The 26,943-nt window shown below is 46.3% G+C and overlaps 1 protein-coding gene across 3 annotated transcripts in view; it reads right to left on the bottom strand.

Moving 5' to 3' along the window:
* The window catches only part of DHX30 (DExH-box helicase 30), a 1,582,523-nt gene that overhangs the window by 1,513,525 nt on the left and 42,055 nt on the right, over positions 1-26,943 (bottom strand). For 2 of the 3 annotated variants that reach the window (XM_069645844.1, XM_069645845.1), the window contains exon 2: positions 13,429-13,559. The exons of the other annotated variant lie outside the window; for it this stretch is intronic. In XM_069645844.1, coding sequence (XP_069501945.1) covers positions 13,429-13,559 — 131 coding nt within the window. The remainder of the gene's footprint in view (positions 1-13,428; positions 13,560-26,943) is intronic. 3 annotated transcript variants of the gene reach the window in all.

Here is a 26,943-nt window from a genome sequence, read left to right as displayed (position 1 = left end):
TGGTTGTAATTAACCAAAGTTTGAACTTGCCGTTGACCGAGTCCTCCGTGTATCCTGGGGAAGGGGGTTTTGCCCCCCCAAACCCTCCCCCCGCACCTCCACAAGTCTGCCAACTTCCAGTGTCCCTCAGGCAAACCTGGGGGTCTGTCCCCAACAACCTCAATATGGGTCAGCTATGACGTCATCCTATGTGGCAAATAATAAAACCTATCGGGTTCAGGAATTGGTTAGGGGAATATATCTATTTATAGAGTCTACAAGTGTTAGTACTTTTACTGGCTGCTCCTCTTCTTGTAAGCAAGCCTGAAACCTTCCTCCAGCTACGTATAATACAGATGATAACAGTATAACAGTAGCGGATTGGCTCATATAACATTGTATACTCATCTTTGCACAGGACTGGTGATAGGTTGGCATCCTCTCCCAACCTTGGACACTCGGCTCACTAGAAGCATGTATGCAAAACAAAACTCTGGTGCAGAGAACAATGTCAGACTACTATTCACTTGCCCAATTAGTCCATCATCTCTCATTGGTCAGGCCCCAAGTCAAGGCTTCTTCTTTGTAGTTGACCTTGCAGACTGTTCTCTTCTCTGGGATTCAAGGGAGTGTCGGTACACCATTATCTTCTGGAGCTTAATGAATAGGCCTTGTTTTCGAGTTCTGAATAACCTGTAAGGAGACCACGATTTTGTCCATTTCAACCTTTCATTTAGTGCTATTTAATTCAATTATCTCAGGTGCCATTACCCTTTTCGGCCTCTGGAGACTTGGCTACTCTACCTCACATAAGCTTTCTCGGACATAGATTGTCCAATACTTGGCACTTGCAGATGTTTTCTTCTTTGCTGAATCGAAGAGAAATATGTCTTACGTACATAGTTTACCCTCTTGACTCCCTTTGTGCCTTGCAATTACTCCTTGATGTGTCATACTTGATCTCCGGCCAGCAGCTATTCTTTGTTCGTGCATGGATTTGCATTTCCATCATCAGTCAGCTCTGGTCTCTCACCTTCAAGCTCTTCGCTGACTATCATTAAGAGCCAGCGTCCATCTTTTCAACAAGGCCGTTTAACCCATGTTATGTTTTCTACTTCAGCAAGCTTCTATATGGCTCATCTACATTGCATTTCTGCATACATAGATTCACTACTCATCTGGTTACTTATCTTCTTTGTATATATATGTTTGTTTCTTACTTGTACATAGGTTTACTCTTTTTTTTTGTTGAAACTTTATTTATACAACATCCATAACAAATCCCAATACAAATCAGCGTATATCAAATAACACATGAAAAAAAAAACACAAGAAAAAGCACAACATTTTACACAGTACTATGTACACAGTGAGATATACAATACCTTAAATCCCCAACATCTCAAATACATCTCAATTACCCCCTCCACCCAACAACTATAATGTCAATTTAAAACAACTGCAAAAATCTACCCCATATTTCCTCAAACAAAGCCAATTTACCAAGTCTCCTATACAACACTCTCCATATTTGCCAATTCATGCATCTCAGACAACCACGTCTCCGCATTCAATGTCAAAGCATTCTTCCAGTTCCTCAATATAATTCTTTTACCAGTCATCGCCCCTCTGAACAACCACATAGGTTTACTCTTGTTTCTTCAGTTTCATCTTCATTCTTAAGTATTCTTATATTGTTTCAGTGCACCATTGTATCTTCTCCGTATGACATCACTTTGCACCTGTCAAATCTTCTGTACAACTCTTTGAAATTCAGTGGTACCTGCAAATCTCCTGCTACCACCTCAGTACGAGGGTACATTTGATACGGGTGTCTGAGTGCATAATGTCTCTCATCCACTCAATGTAGTATTGGGATGATACCTGGTATCATGTAGAGCGTCTTCTTGTTATTCATCCAGTATGATGGAGGTGAGGGGGCAGAGTCTATCGTGACATACAAGTCTGCTCCTCTACATCTATTAAGGAGTAGGAGGCTGGGCTGAGAGCTCTGGGCCATGACAGTGCCATTTAAGTAGACATTAATGATGATCCTAGAGGACAGCAAAGATGCCAAGAGTACCTCCCTGCGGGTGCCAACATTAATGGGAGAGTAAGAGAAAGGGGAGAGCACAGACACCAAGTGGAGAGTCCAAAGGGCTAGCGAGGGGATGACAAGGAGGACATCAGTGACAGACTGTCTGGAAGAAGCATTGGTGTCAGCGATGGGGAGGCCTGGGTTGGAGACCAGGAGGTCCTTCTTAAACATTTTCCTTCCAGACTTAGAAAGGGGGATAGGAAAGGTGATAGAATAGCAATAGAGAAGATAGGGGAGATATCGTGCAGCATTGAGGAGGGGTAGCGGGGGGAGGAAAGAATGCATGGGCGTAGAGGGGGGGAAACTGCAGAACACAACCCAAATACATACAACAATGCAATAATCCAATTAAGTGTGAGATGAGGAGCCCTAGGATTCAAAACACAGCAGAAAACACAATTGTAAGACTGGCACATTTGAAATTCCAGAAAGGATGGAAAAAAGCATACAATTTAAACAGAAAGAGTCTCCTAGGACTGAAGATACAATGAGAGTTGGGATTGCCTAGACATCAAGAGTTTTTATTTTGTAAATTATAAAACACAATGTTTTTATTCTGGTAAGTGTGTGGGCCGGATACTCGAACAGGCTTCCATCTCTCAACTTCTAGCGGGCTTACTAAACCAGGGGTCCCAACACCAGATCTTCCAACTAGCAATCAGTAACACCTACTATCTGAGGATAGCTGTAGTTAAGGGCCTAAAGCAAAATGTTTCATCTATTTGGTTCCCTGCAGAGTCCTTCTAGAGGTGGCCCCAACCTACCAATCCCCAGCAGGGGTGTTGCTAGGTCTGGAAAAGATGTGGGGCTACACTAACGTAGGGACTGCCGACACTCGGGGCTGGCTAGTCTTTTGGGTATAGCTCCTGAGCTTTTATCCGGGGCTACAACCAAAAGACACATGGCTATATGATATGATATGATAGGGCATTTATAATGCGCCTATACACAAGTGTTCCAAGGTGCGACGAGGCAAGGGGGTGGAGGGGACAGTGCATTACATAGGATAACAGTAAAATAAATAAAGACAAATATAAGTGCGGCCAGGTGGTGGCAAGTGCAAGGGTAAGTGCAGACCTCAGGTGTCAAGTGCTGGTAGGGGTTGTGGGGATACAGAAACAGTCCCAGAGGGCAAGGGTTACCAGGGGGGCAGTGCAGATGTGCAACTGGCGGGAAGGAGACCTGGGCCCGAGATCAGAGGGCAACAAGGTAACCAGTGCAGTTTTGGATTCAGCCAGGAGATCAGCAGGGGAGAGGAGGAGAGAAAGCAGAAGCAAAGAGGAAGGTCTTGAGGTGCTTTCGGAACCAGAGATGGTATTCCTCAATTTTCAGAGAGGCAGGGAGGCTGCTCTAGTGGGAGGCCCCAGCAGAAGAAAGAGATCTACCGCCAACTCGCTGTTTGGAGAAGCGACTAACCCCGAGGGAGTTGGAGGCAGATGAGCGAAGAGCTCGCAAAGGAAGATATTTCGAAAGAGAGTTGAAGGTACTGAGGTCCCAGCCCCCAGAAGGCCTTGTGGACAATGCAGAGGGTTTTGAACTTAATCCTCGCCGCTAGTCTGAGCCAGTGCAGAGATTTCAGTCCTGGAGAGATATGATCCCTGGGCTTGAGGCCAAGGACAAGTCTTGCAGTCTTGTTTTGGACGGGTTGCAGAGGGCGGAGAGTAGAGGCAGGCAGATTTAGAAATAGGCTGTTCCAGTAGTCCAGCCTAGAGAGAACCAGAGCTCTGGAGACAGTGAATTTCTGGGGGAAAGAGAGGAAAGGAAGAATACCACTGAGGAGGTGTAGCTGGTAGTGTGACTTCTTAGATACATCAGAGATGTGAGGAGAGAAGGAAACTGTGGAGTCGAAGATGACCCTGAGGTTTTTAGCCTCACAGTTGGGAGTAGGAAGAGGGCCAAGAGGCCGGCCAGAGAGTGGCAGGAAAGGAGGGAGCAGGTGTGCCGATGAGGAGCATCTCAGTCTTACTGGCATTAAGGCAGAGATCATTGGCAGCACACCACTCCTGGATGGCGCACAGTCACAGATGAGAGAAGAAGAGGTGGCTGAAGGGAGGGTGAAAATGAGCTGACTGTCATCCGCATAGCACTGAAAGTTGGGGCAGAGAGCGGCATTGTGGTGTGCGAGAAGTGCCAGGTATTGGTTGAACAGCCAGGGAGAGAGGTTAGACCCCCTGGGGGGGAACACCTCAGGTAGAGAGAGATAGAGGAAAGGAAGGACCCAAGTTGGACCTGGGAGTGTTGATCGGAGAGGAAGGAGGTCAGCCAAGCCAGGGCCTGATCAGTGATACCCAGGTTTTCACTGAGACAGTTGAGCAGGATGGCATGGTTGACCCCGTCAAGGGCAGAAGAGAGATCAAGTAAAATGAGGACACAAGGGGTGTTGGAATCTAGGTTGGAGAGCAGTTTCCGTGCTTTTGGCAGCTCTGAACCAAGACTGATGGTCATGGAGACAACCAACAGATTCAGAGTGAAGATTAAGCTGGGAGATGGCCAGCTTTTCCAGGAGTTTGCCCAGGAAAGGAGTGATGGAGATTGGACGATAGCTAGCCGGGCAGGAAGGGTCGGCAGAGTGCTTTTTGTATTTAAGAAGAGGGTGCACAAGGGAGTTCTTCAGGGCAGGGGAAGACTCCAGTGGCGAAGGAGTGGTTAAAGAAATCAGCCAGAGCAGGAGTCAGGGAGTCAATGTGGTCCTTGATGGTTTTGGAGGAACAGGGGTGAACCTGTTTTGAAGAGACTTTCATCGATCGGACTAGTCTAGAAACCTCGTCTGAGGAGAACAGGGGAAAGGTAGAGAAAGAGGGATGAGAGGTAGCCGAAGAAGGGCCAGAGAAAGAGCAGGGGGTAGAGGCAGGAGGAGGGGGGAGAGAAAGAGGGGCCAGGATGTCCTGAGTATTTGAACTGAAATGAGAAGCCAGGGCCATGCAGATTCAATCAAGTATCCCAGTGATATACAACTGGCTTTTTGTCAATATTGAAATTGCTTTACATTCATGTTCTTTCCTTGATGTACCGATTCCAATTTTCTTAGATTGTTTGAAAGCTCTCATAGCCAATTGTCAAATGGGAGATGAATGTTCGTTTTCTTGATTACACATGTCTTTCCATGTTGGTTTTTACTATATGTACTTAATTTTTTATGATATAAAAAAAAAATTTCTTTAACATCAATCTCTGTAAATATCTGTTTATTGTCTAGGAGTGTTCCAATACGTATTTTTACATGCAAATTGATAACCATTAAGGTTATGTGGGTTTAGACCGGGTGTAATATTTCTAATTCATTTACATTTCACACTGGCTAACCCCTAAACATAACAGTACCTTTGTTCTGTTGAGATTATAGACTTTGCCCCCCACTGGTATGTTACCCACCCCGGGGCAGACCACTGTGGCTACAGAGTAGCCCTAATTCTGTATAGAGGTAGAGACTGCGGCAGGATTGGCCAGCTCCTTGCAGAGTTTAAAGAGTTCGGCCGAGTTTTAAGATGCCGCAGAGACGCGGGCTTGGATGTGGGCTCTCTTCTTAGTGCGGGCAGAGAGCCGGTATTGCCTTTGGAGCAGGCGGCAGGCCAGTTTGTCAGATGATGTACCGGAAGCACGCCATTTCCTCTCAGCCACCTTGCACTTGCGTTTAAGGGTGACTAGGTCTGAGTCATACCAAGAGTTGCACTTGGCTTTGGGCTTCAAGCGGATCCTCATGACAGGGGCAAGAACATTGAGGGTATCGGATATAGCAAAATGGAGCATGGAAAGGGCTGTGTCAGGGTGTGAGTCAGCCCAGGGGGGGGGAGAGATGAGAAGGTGGCGGCAAAAGCCTCAAATGACATATTTCATGGGGCGGAATACCGAGAAGGTAGGTGGCAGTGCTGCAATTGGTTTGGCCTGAGGGGTAGAGAGAGTGAGATGGGAGGAAAGGAGAAAGTGATCGCTCCAGGAGAGAGGAGTGGTGAGAGTGAGCGAAGGGGGAAGATCTGAAGAGATCAGAACATCCAGAGTGTGCCCTGCAGAGTGAGTCGGACTGGAGGGGAGAATAGAGAGTGCAAAGGTCACGAAAGAGTGCAGTAGAAGGACAGGAAGCATCCAGGTGGATGTTGAAGTCTCCAAGAAGGAGGAGTTGAGTGGTTGAGACCAGGAGGGAAGAGTAGAGGTCCGCCAACTCAGAGAGGAAGGAGGAGATCTGACCAGGTGGCCCATAGATGGTAGCCACAGTAAGGGAATGGCCAGGAGAGGGAGAGAGCCTGCAGACGAGGCATTTGAAAGAGGAGTAGGCCTGCGTAGGAATGACAGAGGCAGGAATCCACTTAGGGAAGATCAGGGCTACAGCCCCTCTGGAACAGTTGTATCTGGCCGCAGAGAGGATCTTGTAGCCATCAGGGAGGAGAGTGTCAAAGCTTGCGACAGAGCTGGCCGCGAACCATGTCTCGGTGAGACCGAGGACATCGAGGTCAAGTTCCTCAAGGAGGCGGCAGATGTCAGAGGAGCGTTTGACAGCTGAGCGAGAGTTTAGAGAGGCAATATGGAGAAGGTTGCTGTCCTTGAAAGACTTCTGAGAGGGGTACAAATCAGAGGTACGCCCTGCAGAGGTGTAGAAGCAGCCCGAAGGGGGCAGAAGAGGAAGGAGGAGAGGGCAAAGTAGCCAAGGAGGAGACAGCAGGGGGTGGTGAGGAAGCCGTGGAGGGGACAGAGGTGACAGAGGGGACAGCAGGAGAAGAAAGGAAATTGATGAGGCACAGGAAGACTATAAAAGAGCAGAAGGATGGCTTGAGGGCCTTGGACCAAGACAGTACCATTCAAGTAAACATTAAGGCTGACCTTGGAGGAGTGGAAGGAGGCCAGGTGGGCCTCCCAGCGAATGCCACCATTAAAAGGGAGAGGAAGAGAAGGGATAGAGTACAGAGACCATATGTAGAGTCCATAGGTCTGGCGAGGGAACGACAAAGAGGATGTCGGTGAAAGTTTGCCTGGAGGCGGCACTGGTATAGGTGTCAGCGATAGGGAGGCCTGGGTTGGAGACCAGGATCTCCTTTTTAAACTTCTTCCTACCAGATTTAGTGAGGAGAGCAGGATAGTAGATAGAAAAGCAGTTAAGAGAGATAGGAGAGAACGCATTCTGGGACAACATCCAGCAAGCTATCAATCAGGTTCTGGGTGCTAGGGGAGGAGGGAATAAGGGACTCAATATGCTGGGTTTAAGCCCGGTGCTCGAGGATCTCCCCACGAAATCGGCCCGCATAATCTATGTCTTAATGATGATGTCTGCAGCATTGGTGCTGGCGCGCAGGTGGAAGTCGAAGGACCCCCCCCCACGAATATGAGTGGGAAGCAAAGATCTGGTCGATACCTGCTAGCTTTTCTGAAGCAAGGGGCACGCAGAGCCTGGTGCCCTAAAAGCATGTCACTACTTGGTATTATTCTCCATCGGGAAGACTCTGATCCTTGAATGCGAGGAAAGATGCACCGCTCAAGGGTTCTCATCAACAATACCAAGCGGATCTAATGACTAATACTGCCGGTACGATATCTGCGTGAAGGGGCAAAACTCATCATACTGCTCCTGGGGGGGGTTAAGGGGAAGTTGGGGTTTTTTTCTCACTTTTTTTGTTCTATTTCGATTGGTTACTGTCTTCACAAAATGTCAATAAAAACAAGTAAAAGAGATAGGAGAGACAGAGCACCATAGAGTAGGTAGGGAGAGGGGAGATGGGGAAGGGACTGGGAGGAGGAAGGGGAGAACACTAGGGAAGGACACAGGGCAAGGTGCAAGCAGACAAGACAGAAAGACAAAACAAGTTGACAATTGGACAGGGTAACAGGCGCTTAGATAGTGGTAGAGGTTCGCTAGATGAGTGCTATGCTAGGAGGCAAGCCACAGATCGGCATTACTGTCACAATGAAATATTAAAAATGGGAGACAAAAAAACACTTAAATTTGATAGTCCTGAATAGTGGGGAAAAGGCTGAGGTTTCACAATGCAATTTCTTAATAATATCCCACTATAGCCACCTCAGCCACCCGCCCTAGCAACGCCTATGCTCCCCAGGTTACCCAATAGGAAATTAGGTTTTCCTGTGCCGGTAACCGACACAATGGACAGTTCACTAATGTATGTGCTCCCTCCTTCTCTTCTCTCCAAACTCAATAATTCTGCCTCACACACTGCTCTATTCCTACTCAGCTCTACCTTTCTCATATTCTCAGTATTCTTCATCTCGCTCTCTTCCCTTCTGTCCCTCGATGTCTACACTCTATTTTCCCACACCCTTCTCCCCCCCGTCCCCTCGGGGTGAAACACTTGTGTATAGGCGCGTTACAAATGCCATATCATATATCATACCACAGCAATAGCCTCCCCATCTCCTACACCATTCCCCTCGCCTTTCTCCCACACCCTTCTCATCACCTCTTCCCTCCTCTCAACACACCCCTCTTCTAACCACTTTCCATATCAAGTCCCCTAGCTAGGGCTCTGTGCGCTCATCTTACCAGACTCATGCCGCTTATTTCTTCCAACTACTTCTCTTCCAACTACCTCCCCCCTTCTGCTTCACTTTGCCCCCTCCACTGCTCCCACTATCGTCTTGCACTCTTCACACCTTCCTACTAAACACCCTTCATGAATTAACACCCTCTTTATGTTCCCCCTATCCTTCCTCCCCCTTTAACAAATCCCTCCCACCCCACTACATACAACTAGTACCACTCTCTCTCACAACCAGAGCTTCATCTGTACCGTGCTCCAACTCTGCAACCAACATCTCTGCACTACTCCAACACCCGTAGTCCGCCTGGTCTCTCAGCCCACCTCCACGCCTCTGCACATCAACCAAACAACACAAACTCTGTCTCTAATCAACTCTTTTGTACTGGTGTTAACTCCCCCTCCCTTCCATTGGTTCCAGTGCTCACATGACCCTTTTGGCCAATCTGCAGCTATTTTTCCCCCAGGGGCCAGGTTACAAAAATGGTCAACTTAAAAAATCCTACTAGCCCTGCCTGTGCCTTTTCAATCTCTAGTTGTAGGGTAGCAGAATGGTGCTCGGGCTAATCCTTTTTTCTTGCGTCTTTATTCATGTACCAACACATTTTACTTCGTTTGGTTTGGGGAAGATTTTTGGATCTACCCTGCAGTGTCTTCACACTCAGTTTGTTTTCTGCTGCCCCACCATGTACCTGGGGTTGGCAGTGTTAAGATGGATTTCTAAACTATGACCTGGTGGGCAGACGTTTAGGAGGCCACCCTCGGTTTGGTGCCACAGGGGAACTTTCTGGGCAAGCCAGATCAATTTAGGCAGATTGGCAGGCGGTCAAGACCAAGTCTGAGGAGGGGTGAAGGGGTGAGAGTGATCGGAAGCCCACAATGAACACACACAGTAACAAACCATAAATTACACTTAGACAAGTGTAAAATATCTATAGATTTATTTTCGACCAAATAGACACAAGTAACTTTAGCAATGAGAAAGACAGTTATCACACAAATCCTTAAACTATACAATATATATACAGATGAGCGTGAAACGCGTTGTAAGCAGGTCGTGCTTCTGCTGCTTTATACACATACAGCTCCTAATGCAATTTCAGCTACAAGGCATAACCACAACCTGTGAAGAGAAGGTTAAGTTAGCACACAAATGGCATTAGGTAATTCTTCAGAGTTTGTGCCTTAACTTTCGAGTCCAACTGTAAGAAGTGGGGAGCCGTATGCTCAACAGCACAGTTGTGAGTAAAAAAGCACAATCGCGCAGATGACCAAAAAGCAGGTCTTTTCATAGTGGCTGTAGCAAGTCAGGAAGGGGCTTGAGGTGATGAATAATTGGTTGCCACTATTCGAATAGGCGCTGCCCTTGGCGGCAAAGCAGTGTTCAAAAGGGGAAAATAGCTAGGGAGTGCAGGCTAACTCAGACAAGTTTGATTACCTTTAAGGGATACTCGTGCGTAAAAACGATCGGCTGTGCCAGGGGGGCGCCGGTAAGTTATGCAAGTACTCACTAGCCCTCGGCACAGTCCAGACAAAACTTTGCCAGTTTAGTCGAGGTCACTAGTAGGTTTGAGTCCTGCAGTTTTGCGGTGCTCTGTGCCTTTTCTCAGCTTTCCGAAGGAGGTATGAAGAACATTCCAGTGCGGCTGGCTTCAGGGCACAGGAGAGCAGAACAGCAGGGGAACTATAGCGACCGTCGCCACCAGGTAGTGATGCTGGAATTGTGGATGCGGAAAGTGTTACGCACTCTCCTAATTCAGGACCCAGAGGAGCTAGGCCTGAGAAACTTGGCGGGAGAATGCACGGTACCACAAGCAAGCAATGTTCCAAGTCTCGAGTGAGTACTCGAGATGGTGGTGTGCTGCAGGTTACCCTGAGATAGAGCTGGAAAGTTTGCTGGATGGCCTGAAGGAGCTCGTTCGGTGGGTAAGCATGTGGCAGAGAGTAGTTCGTTGCCACTATTCCAAAGGGGCAACACGGTTTGGCAGGCCTTCTTGATTGAAGAAAGCAGGGGTCCAACAGGACAGCAGAGGGCAAAGGGTGCCAAAACCTTGCAAAGCGTCTCCAGCGGTTTCACAAGTCTGCATCTTCGTGTAGGAGACTTGACTACTCCTATAGTTTGGTGAGAACACAGGTGATCGACGTGGAATGGCTGCAGAAACCCTTCTCTTGTCCAAGATTAGCTTTGTGCCAAAATCGAGTACTTCCAATAGAAGATCTGCTCTCCTGCTGGCATCCAAGACGTGGACCAATCACGGCCCACAGTGGTCCGAGTCATTCAGGCCCTCCAGACATCCTGGCACCAGTAGTGTGGATTGGGTCAAGACTGTCCCAGCCCTCCTCCTGGGCACACATATGTGACAGGCAGAAGCCCTCGAAAGAGATCAGTTTTCGCGGGAGGCTCCATGCTCAGATAAGGAAAACCTGGGTTACTCTACCTGGGTGAAGGCAAGGGACAAAATGGCCATGGGACAGAACAAAAGATTTTGAGGCTCGGCCATTTTCGGACCTGGCCACATTCTTGATCCAAACGCGGTTTAACTCAGTAAAAAGAAGTAAAACATTATGAAAACTAACTGCTGCTACCAGTTCATCCCAGGCACACTCTTACCATCACCAAAAAAATCCTTCAAGGGAGTCTAGGGCCATAAAACAAAAAGGGGCCCCAGCGCACGGTACTGGAAGGTACCTTGTGCACTGTTAAAAAGTTACCAAGAAATGGTGACATAGTCAAAGACTAAGGGAAACAGAAGGACTTGTCAGTGTCCCCATAACACGTGAGGAAAAGCCCAGGGTAGTTCCGCTGAAGGCTGGGCTCCACTGGAAAAAGTCATGTTAAGATAGCCACACAAAATCAAAAAGTTTGGGGGGTGGGTGGGCGATGATCCGTGAATGGGGAAAAAATTGCACACAATTGAAATCTTTCCTAACAGTGTTCAGTGTCGCATATCTATGTGGCAAGAAAACTCCCATTCCATTTCTGTTGTCTATTCCACTCCCCTGGATCCAATCGGTTTTTCTTGGTTACACACAGGTGCATTCTGGGATGTCTCCTAAAAAGACAAAAGAGAACTCTGGACAGAAACAGTACTGGGAGGCATCGTGTGACAGAGGGTGGCACCCACATTAAAATTTAAGGCAGGAGAGGGAATTTCAGGGACCGACCAGCCCCCAAGTACCACTTACGGGAGAGGACTGGCTTTAGCTTTTGCCCAGGCAGATCCCCCTGTCCCATGTCTGACATCTACCTACAAGCAAAAGAGGTTTATAAAGTGAAAACAAGAAATCCATCAACTCATCTTTGGCGAGAGTGAATCAGAGATTATGTACTACCTACAGATCACTCTTGGATTCTGGAAAACGATATGATGAAGCAGGCAACCACAGTCCTTGTACATTTTGAAAAACGTGTGCCTGCTTCCCCAGGTCTTAAAAAGACATAATTCTATCAGAATACACACAGACTGTTTCCTTATTCCAGGAGGACACCTCAGTTATATGAATGCCGTAAGGAAGGACCTCTGCAAGGCTCTTGGGATTTATGTGGTTTGGGGTAAGTAGAGCATCAAACAGCATCCAAAGTAAAGGTTAATCATTTAAATGGTTTACAAATGCTGCATGATCCAGAGCAAACAAACATGTTTCAATTGGCGAGTCTGGGTTGAGTTGGGGGTCTGCGTGAGACGGAGGCATTCCTCCATGTTTAGAAACAATGACAAAAATTACCTAGATCAAGGGATGAAATCATTCGGGAGTTTAAGGAGATATCAGGCTTAAATGTCCCAAAACCTCTAAACGAGTGTGTGGGAAGGATCGCAAACAAGGGTGCATACTTTAACCTGCAGTGTGCTATCCAGCTATGGTTGCCTGCAAGACAAGTGACAGCAGGGTTCTGAAGGAATCTAAATGCACCAGACCTTAATTGGTATTCGATAGTCAAGAACATTATAATTTGCGAAAAGTTAACATTCTAACTTGGGGAGACGGCAATACTTGATTCAGCTCTTGGGAGGTATTTCCAGAGTTACAAGAGTAAGGACAGTAGGGGTATATTTACCCCACACACTTTTAGTGCTTGGTTTGTTGGGGCCTCAAAGAATAACCGCCTAGATGTTCTGTCAACAATGTAAGGGAGTCCATTTTCTGTAATAAAGTTACAGGAAGAGGGTTGGGAGGGTTAAGTAAGGCAGTACAATGTGAATAACCATTCTTTAACTGGTGTGCATTAGTTAGATTTTCTTCACAAATTCCAATAGACAAAAGTCTGTGTACCTTCTATTAACTTAACCGTCTCTTCCCTCGCTTCATTTTCAAAAGCCTCAAAATGTCATTGGGCCCAATCTACAAGAACGCTTCACATTTTGTGGTGACTTCACTTCGTCACTTCACTTTCTCCAAGAAACTCCCATGTGCTCTGGGGTACCAATATGACTGCTTTTCTCACTCACCAATGTAATAGAGATCTTATTGAGTAGTCATAGGGATGGATACCATCCGTAACGTACCTCAGATTTTCACTAGAAACCTCCATGCACCTTTGTATGGGAGACTATAGACGTCCTCCCATCTGCTTCCTGCCAGAATAAACCCATGCCATTTGCTTTAAGGGTTGCATGTGATTTAATCATGGCTTTTATTTTTTTAATGGGGGGTTCCCTCAACCAACCCACCACCCCATGTCCCCCATCTCAAGCACACAACTGATGTAAAAAAGAGACAAAAAAGACATTAAAAAAAAACAACATTGTCAAAAACAGCCACGGCAAAAACATCAGTTCAAATAGCTGCATCAAAAGCACAGTAACCGGATTTAAGTGATGACCACTTCTACACCCACCATACTGACAGAAACCCGTTTATCCAAACACCCACCTTCTGGTTACCATTATTGGTGTGTATGTACACAAGATTTTCCTTTGGTGAAGAGGTGCCTAGAGCTCTCCCAATGACGCTGTGCAGCAAATCTTTCGGTTGTGGAAATTCTCTAAGTAAATCTCTAGGACCTGGGGAAATAAAGCATTTTTTTTTACAAAATACATTTTAGATTCACAGATATAATACTCTCCAGAAATACGCAGACACCACCTGTTTCCCACAGAAACATGTGGGTAGATGGTGGGGTTCATCTCTCTGTATTTCGACATTTTACAGTGATATAGCATAGCTAACCACCTAATATGGGGAACCCTCGTTCGAAGGTCAAGTCATCACAAGTAAAACAAATTCAATTTCATCTCTTCTACTACAGCTCACAAACAATATGTAATTCACAGAATAAAACATAACCAAGCAAACAAAAATGCAATAATAGAACATAATAAAGACATCCCATACAACTCAAAAACCTAATCCCCATGGGGAAACAGACTGTAGAGGAGGTACCAAGCACAATTCGCACTCCTACCGCCCATTTTGAAGTACCAGGAACATTCACACCAAAATATGTGACGTATGATGAGCAAATAAACCAGCAGAGAGCCGTAGTGGGGCTATCAGAATAACAGCACCTATTGAAGTACCGACACCTAAGAAAACCTGCACAGTAAGGTACCCATTGAGAAAACCATATCGACAAGTGAGACAGAATGACGATTGTCAGAATGTAATACCCTGAGAAGCTAAGATGACATCATAAGAGCCTGGACTGACTCACATATAGAAGATATAACGACCCGAGAACGATGAAAAGAGACTAAACACCATGGATAAGTGACATCCTGATCCTAAAATGAAGAAATTGATGTCAAAATATCAGAAAATTACGCCATAAGCACGGTGAAGATATTCAATTAGTTTAACCGTGTACATATGCACGGTAACTGCAAGAAGCACAGAAATCAATAGGCTTGCTTATGCTTAGTAGTAAGATTGCGGCAAGCGCCACCTATACATATCTACCATCTCAAGTATGCTGCTACTCATCTTAAAGTGCTGTTGGGAAACCCCCAGTCTTATGGGCTGGCTGGGGTCCCTACTGCACAAGGCGATAGAAAAAAATATTTAAAAAAAGGGACAAAACCCTGAATACTAACAGGCCCTAGTCATAATACAATGTTTCTGGTTCCAGGCCCCGTGCATATACACTGACACCTAACACCACTTCAGCTGTTGATTTCATATAGGCAAGGCACTAAACAAAAATCATGTCTAGTGATTTTAATAAAGTTTTAAGCTAGCACATCCCAAGGCAGGATATGACTGACAAAATAACAGCGTAATTTCCTCCCGTTCTAGTGTTGTATGAGCATGCATAGGGGAAACTGGACAAATCTAAACGTTGTGCAAACAAGAAATCATCCACCTTGTTTCCACATCAGTCAAATACTATTCAAGAGTCCACTATCTTTGTGCTCAAAATAACTGGTCTCAGAAGAAAAAAGGGCAGCTTTCTCAAGTTTACTCTCCATAGCACGTTCCCAGTACATTGTTAACCTTAGAAAATTGTTTCAAACCATATTCTGGGGGAACTCCCACATGTTCACAAGTGCCCAGTGTTTTAACTTATTCGATAAGAATCTAGGGAAAAATACCACACAAAGTGTACAAAGGCAGTGCATTGGATGTTTTCCAGTGAACAGTAACAACCAGGATGCATGGAGGATGGTGACTATTAAGTGCATCAGTTACTTTCAGCAGCACTCTGTGCACAAGCTAATTTCTTCTTAGTGTGCAGAGGAACATGAGGTGTACGTATGATGCATAGTGGATGTGACTGGCATCGCCTTAGCTGGAGGGAGTTGCAGAGGAGAGGGGTGGGCATACCAGGACTATCTCAGAGTAGGAACCTGACCTAGGTGGGAGGTATTGACCTGCATCTCTTACGTTATCTTAACTGACTGCCAAGAAGTAAATTGTTTAACTTGCTAAGGGGTTGTATGCATTGTGGAAATAAAATGATACTAGTTGTTTGTCTGGTAGGTACGGCTGCTGCCATAGGCTCAGAAGACATGGTAGAACTTTCTGCTCTATCCCAGGCTTTCTTTGCCTTCCATGTTCTTTTGTAGGGTGCCCTTGGTGGGGTTTGGTGTTTCGTTGTATTCAGGGATGTTGTGTTACTAGCTATAATATTCAATAGCAACTGAGATTTATGTCATGGCCCATGCAATATCTACTAATAAGGTTAACTAATAAGAATATTGCACTACGGCCTACTAGCGAGAATGCTTCCGTAGCCAGAAGAAGCACAGACTATTCCGTGTATGTATTTTTCACTGCACCCGCCAGAATTCGGCGCAGTAAATCATCCTTTTCCCATGGTCCCTATAACATAGGACAAGGTCTGGAGTTCCTGCTACGTTAGTGTGCACTCTCATTCTCTCCCCACCACTGGATGCTATAAGAGCATGGCTCCAGGTGGGGGAGACTAGTTTGTCATTTCGCCCTTTTGGGTCCTCCAATTTTTCCTTTCAGCACACAGCCAACTCTTGGCTCGGACACCTCTGTCAGGGGGGCTTTGTAGCACCAGGTCTCTCAGACTCAACATAAGGGACATGATACGGCTGTTTGGTCTCTAAGCCTCCACAACATTCAGGAACTCTTGAGCAGATATTCGAGGCCATCATTCTGTTAGGGCTCAGGTGTCCAGCTGTCATTTACTGAAGCGGAGAAGACCTGCAGGGCTTCTCCCGTGTCCCCGGCAGTTGTCATGGCGCCTCAGAGCGTCGCAGCCTTAGAGGGACCCGCCCCAGTGCTCCACGTTCTGTATCTGCCCCTATGGTTACGTGGAGCAAGCCTGCGTTGCATACACACAACTTGCATGTCATCAGGGATAACGCCCAGCCCGGAAGTACTAAAGGGCTCACATTTCGTTGCACAAGAGCTTCCGATTAAAGAGAGTTCCTTGGGCTTTTGATCCTTCCCTTTGCTTCCTGCTTTTCTCGCCTGGTTACTGAATTCTGCTTTGCTGATCAATTGGATTCTGTTTTTTTAACTGTTATTTGGCTGATACTTAACTGGTACTTTGATACATTGGTTTTTGCAAATTTCTCCTGAATTACCCTTCATCTGTGAACTGTACATTTACGATTCAGAAGTGCTTTTGAACTGTGGGTCGCGACCCCTTAGGGGTCCGCGGGTGCATCCCAGGGGGGCCCTGAGAGCTCAGCATGAAAAAAGATTTTTTTTTTTTTTTTTATTTTAGATTGGAAGAAATGGGCAGGGGTGGCCCACATGGGCGGGCTGAAGCATGAAACTGTCTCAGGCAACAATGAAAAAGTGGCCCACAGTTGTAAATGGATATTCATTCCTTTAGTCACAGACTGGGCCTCATTACTACTATGGCGGACCAGTAACAACGGTGCTGGTAAGCTACCGGCACCGTTGCTACCGTTCCGCCCTAGTAAGAGTTGTGCTCGTGGGTGCTTGACAGCCCCCGCCAGGTCTGACCTCAGCTCGTCGGATGCACCAGCACCGTTATTAACGGTGCCGGTGCATCCGAGCTCCCCATTCCCATTTGAGCCATATGGGGCTCAAATGGGAATGGGGATCTACCGGCACCTTCGAAAGGGCAATTATCATGTCCGCCTAACTCGGCATGACCTAGTAATTGCCCATTCGCGGGTGCCAGACCCGGATGCAACTCCAGTGGCAGCTGTGCCGGTTTTACCGGCACAGCTACCGCCAGAGTAGTTATGAAGCCCACTGTTTCAATAGTACCCAAAGGGGTGCTTTGTGTTAAAATTTAAGTAAATTGTGATATATTCAGCAACAATGGTCAACATTACTAACTGCATAGTTAAGTAACTCATCAAAATGGTCCACATTGGCCAAAATGGTGGCCCATTTTGATTGGCCCAAACTAGCATTTTACATTTTTGGTACAGGCATTGCCCTATAGGCCTGTCCGAGCCTGGCGGCTCATCCATAATGGCAAGAGGCGCCCACCCAGTGGCCCCTCACCCATTATGGAGGAGCTAAGGAGCCAGCCCAGTGAAACCGTGAGCACTCCCTCAGCTGCTTTATCCAGCTAATGGAGTGCTCCTGGGCTGGCTGAACTGTAAAGGGAAACACTGTTTCCCTTTGACAGTTCAGTTTAGTTCCCCAGCCGCACATGCTCACTGAGCCATGCAAGTGCTGGGGCGTTTTGCTTAGCCAGCATTGCATAGCTCATTGGAAATGCTGGCTGGGGCACTGCATGTCTGTATGTCCGAGGGGGAGCTCCTGCGCCTCCTCGCACATACGGACAGAGCAGCTGGAGCAGGCCGTTTCAGCACCCACACACAGGCCAATGCAGAAGGTACGTTTATGTTCATTGTTTTTATTTAAACATGTGTATGGATGCGTTATGAGTGAGTGTATGGTGATGGATGCTCATGTGAATGATAGAGTGATTGCTGTATGAATTTGCAGCGCCTTGCATATACACATAATCATGTTCATTGTGTTAGGACCAGTGGGGCCCAGGGGACAGGGATGGTATCTTTTTACCGGACATCTATCATTCAAAACCCTCTGCCTTGTCCACAAGGCTTTCTGGGGCCTGGGTCCAAAATACCTTCAGCTATTCCTCCGCAAATACCTCCCCTCTCGAGCTCTTCACTCCTCTACCTCCAACTCCCTCAGGGTCAGTCGTTTATCAAAGAAACGAGCTGGGGGTAGATCTCCGTCTTCGGCTGGGGCCTCCCTCTGGAACAGCGCCCTGCCACTCTAAAACTTGAGGAGAATCATCTCCGGTTCCGGAAGCACCTCAAGACCTTCCTCTTTGCTTCTGCCTTCGCTCCCCCTCTCCCCTGCTGATCTGCTCTCTCTTGGCACTGTGCACGTGGCCACCCTCTGTTCCCTGGGCCCACGTACCTACTCACCCTGCCACCCTCCTGGCCACCCCTTGCATTTTTTTTGTTCCTTCTTTTTTGCACTTATCAGACTTATCCAGTCTGCTGCCTTAAACACAGCACTTGCCACTTGCTGGCTGCACTACCACTGTTTATTGCCTCCATTTCCTAGTTATTTTATTTACGATTTATCTGCTCTCCTTTGCTACTTACTTTCGACTCTCCCCCTTCCATGCACTTTTTCCCCTTTTCCCTTTCCCATGTACTTGTACATTCTCAATGTCACTGGGCCTAGTAAGATCGTTGTTTTGTTGTGTTGTTTCTCCCCTGTTCCCCTCCCTTGCCTAGTCGCGCTCTGAAACACCTGTGTATGAGCGAGATACAAATAAAATATCATATCATACAGAGGTTGATTTGCGTAACTGGACAACCAGAGAATCTGCAGCCTTCCAACAGATGATCAAAATGGAGAAGAATTGCTTTCTAGAGGACTAGCGTCTGCCACTGCACACTCTTTCAAGTAGAGGGAAGTTCAGCTCACACTACAAAAAGCAATCACAGCTTCTGTCGGTGAAAAGCTAAATCTACATTGGGTGCCGCAGTAAAATAAGGTGCGAGCCGGATTCCTGTGGTGCGAAATTACAGAATTAACTGATTTTTATCAAAAGAAACCTCATCCATTCATTTCCCCTTTTCTTTATCTAGTAACCTAACATTTTTGTCACGCCTGTGCCATTTTAAACTTGAAATTCTTTATTACTCACGGTTGCATCAATTAATATACAGGTATTGTAATGAGCTTTTGTTTCAGGGTTGAGCCCTCCTTCATTCCTAGATATTTAAAACCTTTAAAAAAATTAGACTACAAATGTTTAAATCAATACTATTAACATCCTAATGTGTTATGAGCTGAACATGATGTTGATAGAACACTGATTAGATTTTGCCTGGTATCAGTGTGGAAGCAGATGCTATTTTCAAAAAGCAACCCAGAAATTGTGTGTGTAGACCAGTGTGGAAGAGGCCATAATTCCCCCTACTCTTGCTTCCTCCACCAAGGGTGTATAGCTGCTTAGGGCCTGGGACACTCAAGAAGTAAACACTGATGCATTTGTTAAATGAGTCACAATGTATTTTGGAGGTTGAGGGGTTACCTTTTGTGGAGAAATATACAAAATATTAACTTGATTAGTACAATGGTGTTTCATGGAAGGGACTCATTGGCGCCTAGAAACACTTGTGTAAAGGCGTGTTATAAATACCAAATCATATAATTACGAAAGAGCATACATAAGGTTTATTTTTTGCACATTGGTACTGTGTGACAAGGTCAGTAACCTGATCCGGTCACGAGGGGATAACTCCCCTCAAGACGGTGTGGGAGGCCTACAATGGTGGAAGCCAGAGCCATTACTTCCCCAGGAGGGGACAGTGACAGTTGAGAAGGGGCCCCAGTTCCTGTCCCCTCACCAAGTGTCTGATATGGGATGTGATGAATCTGGAGACTTCGTCCCTTCTTCCGTAGGGGTTGCCACTCCATTTTGAGGGGAGTCCGCTAAGCAATACCCTACCTAGGGGTTTGGGAAAGCAGGACCTCACTGAGAGCGACTCCACTCTAGGGGACAAGGACTCTCATTTCCATGTGGCACTCCCTACAGAAAATCTGCTTACATGGGAGTAGCTGATGTGGACGAAACCACTACGTCTTTTACTTTAAAGGAACTTTCTATGAGTTTAAAATCCTGTGATGAAGATTCCATCTGCTCTCATTTCAGCTACAAGAATAAAGAGCCGGTGACACTGGAGTGGAGGAAGAGAGAGCACACGCAGAGGCAAGGCTCTGACGTAGCAACATCGAGGGGCGGTGAAGGGCTGCCAGCAGAGGTGCAGAAGGAAGCAAGCATGGGTGAAGGTGCTGCTGTACCGATCCACAGTGGGGAAAGATCAAAGAAACAGTGAAGCACGCCGACCCGTACCTGAAGGCGCGACTACGCCATGAACGAGGTGGACCACGAGCCCACAAACAGCAGACGAGACATGGGGCAGAGAGCAGACAACTCCTTCGCTCATGCAGCAGATTAGAATACTGCACTGATCCGTGTAAACTGAACAAAGCAACTTCTTCGTTCCCAGTGGGGAGCGAGAACGTCCAGACGTGTGGAAAGTAACAACCGCTTGTATCCATAGAAGAGCTAAGAGCAGTGGGGAACCTCCCTGTAGAGTCCCACGTTACCTGGAGCATACCCTTCAAGATAAAATGTATGCAGGTTGCCCAGGCCCTAGAGAGACTTGGAAAGTAGAGCAAGTGAAAAGGAGGCATATTCAAACCACAAAGCCAAGAGAACCAATCTATCGTCAGGAAAGAAATGACAAGCCAATAAATTGGAAGCATAGAGGCACCCCGTTTCTGAATGTGATAAGAAGCCCACATACATGGAGAAGAGGTACCAGGGGAATATCTGTCCACCTAAAAACTCTTGTTTTCTATGGAATTTACGACATTCTGTGCTGTGTGAAGTTGTAGAGAACTTTGGGAACCATGAAATGATTGATAAGAACTGTATATATAAAGAAAGAACTGTTAAAACGATTAAAACATTTGATCCCTGGAATATCTGGAGACTTTTTCCAAGAAGTCCAGAGTACAAGGTACTCCAACTGTTTAAGTAACGTTTTGTTAAGTGGTAGGGCCAGTTAGCTGATCGGTTTGGACAGAGGACTATTTGCATTTGAACACTGATGAGCAATGTAGTTTAGGTTGTTAGGCAGGGAATCTCCCTCTACCAATATGGTTAGTGAGCAATTTTCTTTACGTTGTATATCAAAGTCATGAAGCCTATATCATATGGTCCAAGTCCTTGTTCTGGCTTACCATATTGAGCGGTACCATGTGGCCACACTGCATAGCTGAAGTTGTAACCCCCGACGCTAGCCAGTTTCAAATTTCTTCCCACAGACACCCCCCAGCAGACCTCACAGTGAAAACAAGAAATAACTCATCAGAGCCTCCACAAGCAGAGAGCCTTGCAGCAGAGCCGAATCAACAGAGCAGCAGAGGGAAACCAAACCGGGCAGCTGTCTGCAGTTTCACTAGTGTCAACGCGGATGCAAAGCTCTGAAACCCACACAGAGGACAGAGACATGAAATCAGTCACCTTTCCCAATGCCACAAAGCAGCTCTCAGAAATAACGCCCTATGACTTAGGGGAAAGGTCAAACTAACTTGAACAATCGCTATAGTGGACCCTCATGATCACACTCTGGTGAGCCTATGCACGGAAAGTGGGTGGGTTTAGACCACTTTAAATGCATTTCACTGTATGTAACAATTCACAGACAGGGAGGCAGGGTTCGAGGAAACAAGTAAAGATAAATCCATGGGAGAAGGAGGGGAAGTAGTAAAGTGGGGACAGGAAGGCATGGGTTGTTCGGCTGAGATCACAGGACGAGGAGGTAGCAGACCAAGAAACCAGGAGAAGGAAGTACAGTTTACTGTACTGTGCAGACTATTTTTGGAAAAGGTGAGGCTTTGGATGGAGAGAGAATGTGGTACTGCGCAGGGAGGGTGTGTACAAAGCTAGTGAGTGAGATTGTTAGGAGGGATTGAGTGGGAAGTGGCTAGCGAAAGGCGTGTGACTGGTGGAAATGTGGGCTGGAATGGTAGTGTGTGCACGAGGGAGCTGTGGTGTGCAACAGGGAGCATTAACATGAAAGGGTGGAAAAGAGTAGTAGAAAGAGTGGGAGCCATCAGAGGGACAGAGGAGGAAGACGCAGGGATTAAAAAGGAGTCAAGGTGGGAGTCGAAGAGTAAAGACAGTGGGGTAGAGGAACAGGTGGGCATGCTAGAAAGAAGATAAGAGTCAGGAGTGTGTCTGAAATGCACACTGTATAATCCAGTTTAGTCAACTAAAATTGATATAGTACGGACAGTCTAGGAAGTCCCGGAGGGAGCTTAGACACATGACATGGACCTTTAGGGCCACCCTCTTAGCCAAGTCACAACTGAGACAACAGGCAGAAACAGCCAGTCTATAATGACCTGGAGAGTAGGAAAGGATTGGTGCTTTTAGACTAGCGTGAGAGGGGGCTGGCCCTACCATCCTGGTAAAACGTTCAATAAAAACTCTTGTACCATGCCTGGGAGTTGGAGTATTCTTTGAGTCATCTGGGACAGCTGCCTCTGTTGGGATGCCCATTTGAAACAAGGATGGAGGTGAGTCGATTTATGAGATGGAATAGGTATGAACAGCAAGGTCAATGTTAAGATGTACAGTTGGGATTGAGCATTCCAGACTGGTCGATTTTTTTCTTCATGGACGCTATGCGGTATTCCCCCTGTGGGCGGTACTCAGCGAGTGAATATCGTGGGGAAGGAAACTCTTCATGGAACTGGTGACAATGGCCCTGGGAGAATGCAATATTCACACACCCCTTCCTTATCCCCCACTCCCGTCCCTCTGATCCTCCACACACTGTTATAGTTTAGCAGAGGATATCCTTAAAAAGACTAGGACGAGGGAGACTCACCCAAGCCTGATGCAGAATATCACTGTGAAGATGAAGAAGCAAGGAGGCAAAAGCCCATTGCGGAAACCAACCAGCGCAGTACAGCTGCTCAAAGGAAGAAGGACAGTCAGTGGTCAAGCAACCAGCCCTGGAGGAGCAAGGTAGGAGACGCTGTTCCCATACAGAAGAACACAAAGATTGGAGGCTGGGACGCAGATTGCCACAGGGACCTGAGAGGTTTTAGCGAGATGGACAAGATCGGTGGCAGAGACACTGGAAGCCAGACCAGTGAAAACCGACCACAGGGAAAAAAAGAGAAGGAAAGAGAAGGAAAAAGAGAAGGAAAGAGAGAAGGGTTGAGGACCCACCTCAATACAAACAAAAATAATAAAAAGGTAAAAAGTATGGAAATCAAGCAAGTCTGGCAGGCGAGTAAACCAGACTTGATACGCTACTGAAAAAATCTACAGTGATCCCAGGAAGAGATTAGCCAAGGAGAGCGGGGAACGGGGTTATCTTTAAATTGGCTGATTTTGTGAACACTGAACTATTTATACTCTTTGACATCAAGAACTGCGCTTTGGTATCAGTTGTTAGAAAAGATTTCTCTAGAAGCAACTTTTCCCCCATAGTCCATGGAACCCCAAACTTTTTGCATTTGTTTCTGTATACTAACCTGCCATTTTACATTGCAGCACAGCCTTCAGCTGCACTCCACTGGGCTTTCAGTCATTGTTATGGATAAACTGACATGTCCTTCAGGCTGTCAGTACTGAGAAACTTTGTTTCTCTTAACACACGACTTTGGTACCTGGTACAGCGCAATGGTGTCTGTGTGTTTTTTGGCCCGAGACACACTCTAAGGAATTTTTGGTGATTGTACAATGTGCCTTGGAGCAATGGAGGCAGCAGTAACTTTTTCTTGAATTTGTGTAACTTTTTACCGAGCCAAACTGTGTTTACTGCATTTGGCTCATGACTGTGGCTAGTGTCTAGCGTGGCTGTGCCAAGGGGTCTTTTGTCTGTTCCTTTTGTCATTTTGTCTCTTGGCCTTCCTCAGGCTCTTCCAGGGCCAGGATTTCCTTATTTGGGCATGCAGCTGCCTGTGAAAGCTGTTTCTTTGGCAGGTGACTGTAGGTCACGTGTGTGGGTACCCAGGAAGTGGGCTGGGATTGTCGGGTCTCAACCCACACTACTGGTGCCGGAGTGTCTGGTGTGCATGAGAACCCCAGTGGTCCCCAATTGGATTACTGCTTGCGTGCATGCGTGGAGCAGATCTTCTCATTGGTGGGCCAGGTGCAGGCATGCGCCCCACTGTGGATATGAGGGGGTCCTGCATTAATTCCAGATGAACATCAACAGGTCAGAACCGACCTGCAGACGGAACAAAGTATCTTGAATAGCCGAGCAGAACAGAAACGATCCTGAGACACACTGAATGAAGATGGCTGGCAACCGAATACCGTCGCTGTCCTGGTGTAGCCCTGCTTTGCACTTGATCTCAGAAGACCTGTTTGAAATCACAGTTTATCCAGCTTATCCAACAGAGCACCCTTCTGCCAAACGACATAGTCTCAGCACACTTGGGTCGCGGAATTGGAGGCTGCTTCATACCGCGAGCGTTGGGTGTCCACGCAGCAGTGACCGTTGTTGAAGGCGTCTTTCCTGCGTTACTTCCTGTGCCCGAGACCTGCTGCATCAGTGTTTTCTTCATTCAAATCAAGAGTTACAGCTCTTGTCCCTAATCGGACCGATATCCGCACCCACAGCGCCTGTACATCTGGAAGCCGAACCAATGGCGGGATATCGAACCTGCGACGACCCCCTCTAGACCTGCCATGTTTAAACCAAAGCCAAGCTAAGAGCGGTGAGTAGTGAAGTCACTTACCGTTGGCCCTTTGTTCATCCAAACGCATTTACGCATTGAAGGTTAATTTTGGTCTTCTCTTTGGCATAGGTAGCATCCGCTTCCTAAAGCCCTACTGAAAGTTGGGAACAGCTTTGTTCATCGTAGCAGATCCTCTCCTGCCTCTTGGAATCCGTTTCACCCCTTACTAATTCTTCCCCTAACTTTTTCCTGCTCCCTAAGAAGTACTTGGGAACTTAAGGCACGACCAGGCACTTTTACATGTGCATTGAGCATAAGGCTCCATTCATTTTAGGGCTGGACTTATAAAGTTAGTGTTACCAACTCTGAAGACTGTTGGTGCGATCAAAGTTATTCACCCTTTTCCTTTGCAGGTATTGGTGGAGATACAACATTTCTTGCGCTGACTCCAGTGAATATATATATTACATAGCGTGTTGCTTGTGTGGAGTTTTGCTTGCATTTCAGTATTCATTTGTGTTATTAGGCCTATAATAAACAGTCTATGTTCGTATACTATGGTCTAATTGTAATTCTTGGGGTTTCACATTGTGTGCTCATTGGAGACCCCTGATCACCCTGACTACTCATGAGATTTAGGCTTTACTGCTCTCCAACCTACTGTCTGGCTATCTTCCCAGAAGTGTGCCCCGTTCATCTAACAAGGTTGGCCTCCTAAACATCTGTCCACCAGGCCAAAGTATAGAAATCCATTCTAACATCAGTATACAGAATGGGAGAGGCCTCCTTCTGGAATTAAGAAGACACCCCTTTTACATTTATTTAGATTTAACCCATTTACGTCCCTTGCACTACTGAACAGTGGACATTTTTGCTTCACGGACATCCTGACCAGGTGCATAGTAATCTTTTGTTGAGGCAGACAACCCCTCATAATAGTTGGAGATACTTAGGCCTTTCCCTAACCCCTTTTCCTTTCTGCTCCTTTCCGTTTGTGCAAATAAAAGTCTATAGCCCAAACAAACATGCCACCTGTGTCTTGCCCCTCTCATTCTGCACCCTTATAGCACATACATCACATTTATACTAATCCTAAATTGTTCATATCTCTAAATTGGTTGCTGTGCTGAACTATGCCTTGCAATAACGCAAAAGGTATGTACTTTCTTTCAGTATACCTTGTGTGAACACACTTTTACTTGGTCTTTTTCGTGTACAATGTATACCCTACGCCCGTGTTACCCACTCCCAAGATTAAGCCACACTGCTCAGTCACTCTACCACAGAGAGTTTCTGCATTTTGTGGAAACTAAGCAGGTGAGATAAAGGTTGGTTTCTCTAAAGTCTACGCCAGCATTGGTTTCGGAAAAAAAACCCTTCCACCACTGACTTGCATCAAATTAAGCTCATTCTAGGAGAACTCTATGCAGGCCTTAGTTGTACAGATAATTTTGCTTACATAGGGTATTCCATTCTGTCCACTACTCATCTTTTAGAATGTACTCTTCTGGATTAAAACTTTCCTTCCCAAGAAGACAAGATAATTTTCTCTCAACCCTTCAGTTTGCCTACAGTGATCAAATGTTCAACACTCTGCCACATCTCTTCAAAGCTTACATGCACCCTCTAGCAACTCACTAAATACTCGAACCTGTGCTACCACATATCCACAAACAAAACCTACTGTAACTAAGCCTCATCCATGTAGTGAGCTACTTGTAATGAAAAGAAAGCAGAAAGACTACAATTCAAACTCTAGCTGGAAGATCAAACCGTACTTGCACTGGAGGCTCTCAATTTTATGATCATGGATGTTTGAATGACATTCAAAGCTGTTTTCTGAAAGGTCTTCATTACTCAGGTGAGGCCAAACTTCAATCTAGAATCTGCAAGTGCATACCCACCAGACACCTGAAACCCTTCAACTTCACTCTTCTCCAGGTTTCCAAAAGTTCTAACCATTAACATGAAGGACAGAGATCAGTCCCTGATTCTGTATAAGTCCTTCTTCCTTCGAGAAGAACACCGACAACAAATGGAAGACTTTTTCGTTCAACCTTTCCCACACATCTTCAACTCTTTGAACAGTTCTATTCATATTCCTGTAGTACACCCTGCCCTCCCGTCGTCCTGTGTCAATGGCCCTCTCCCACCTTCCTAGTCTCTTGTAGTTTGTACCGTTATAGGTCACATGCCATATAGCGTCAACATGTTTATGTTTCCATTATTAGAGAGATCACATTGACAGACAGAATTCATCAAAAGCAACTGGAGACTGCCATC

The sequence above is a fragment of the Ambystoma mexicanum genome, chromosome 2p (genome assembly GCF_040938575.1).
Source record: "Ambystoma mexicanum isolate Mex_15411 chromosome 2p, UKY_AmexF1_1, whole genome shotgun sequence".
In the NCBI taxonomy this organism is placed as follows: Eukaryota; Metazoa; Chordata; class Amphibia; order Caudata; family Ambystomatidae; genus Ambystoma; species Ambystoma mexicanum.
The sequence above is the reverse complement of the archived record's forward strand: the minus strand, read 5'-3'. Positions and strand labels throughout refer to the sequence as shown.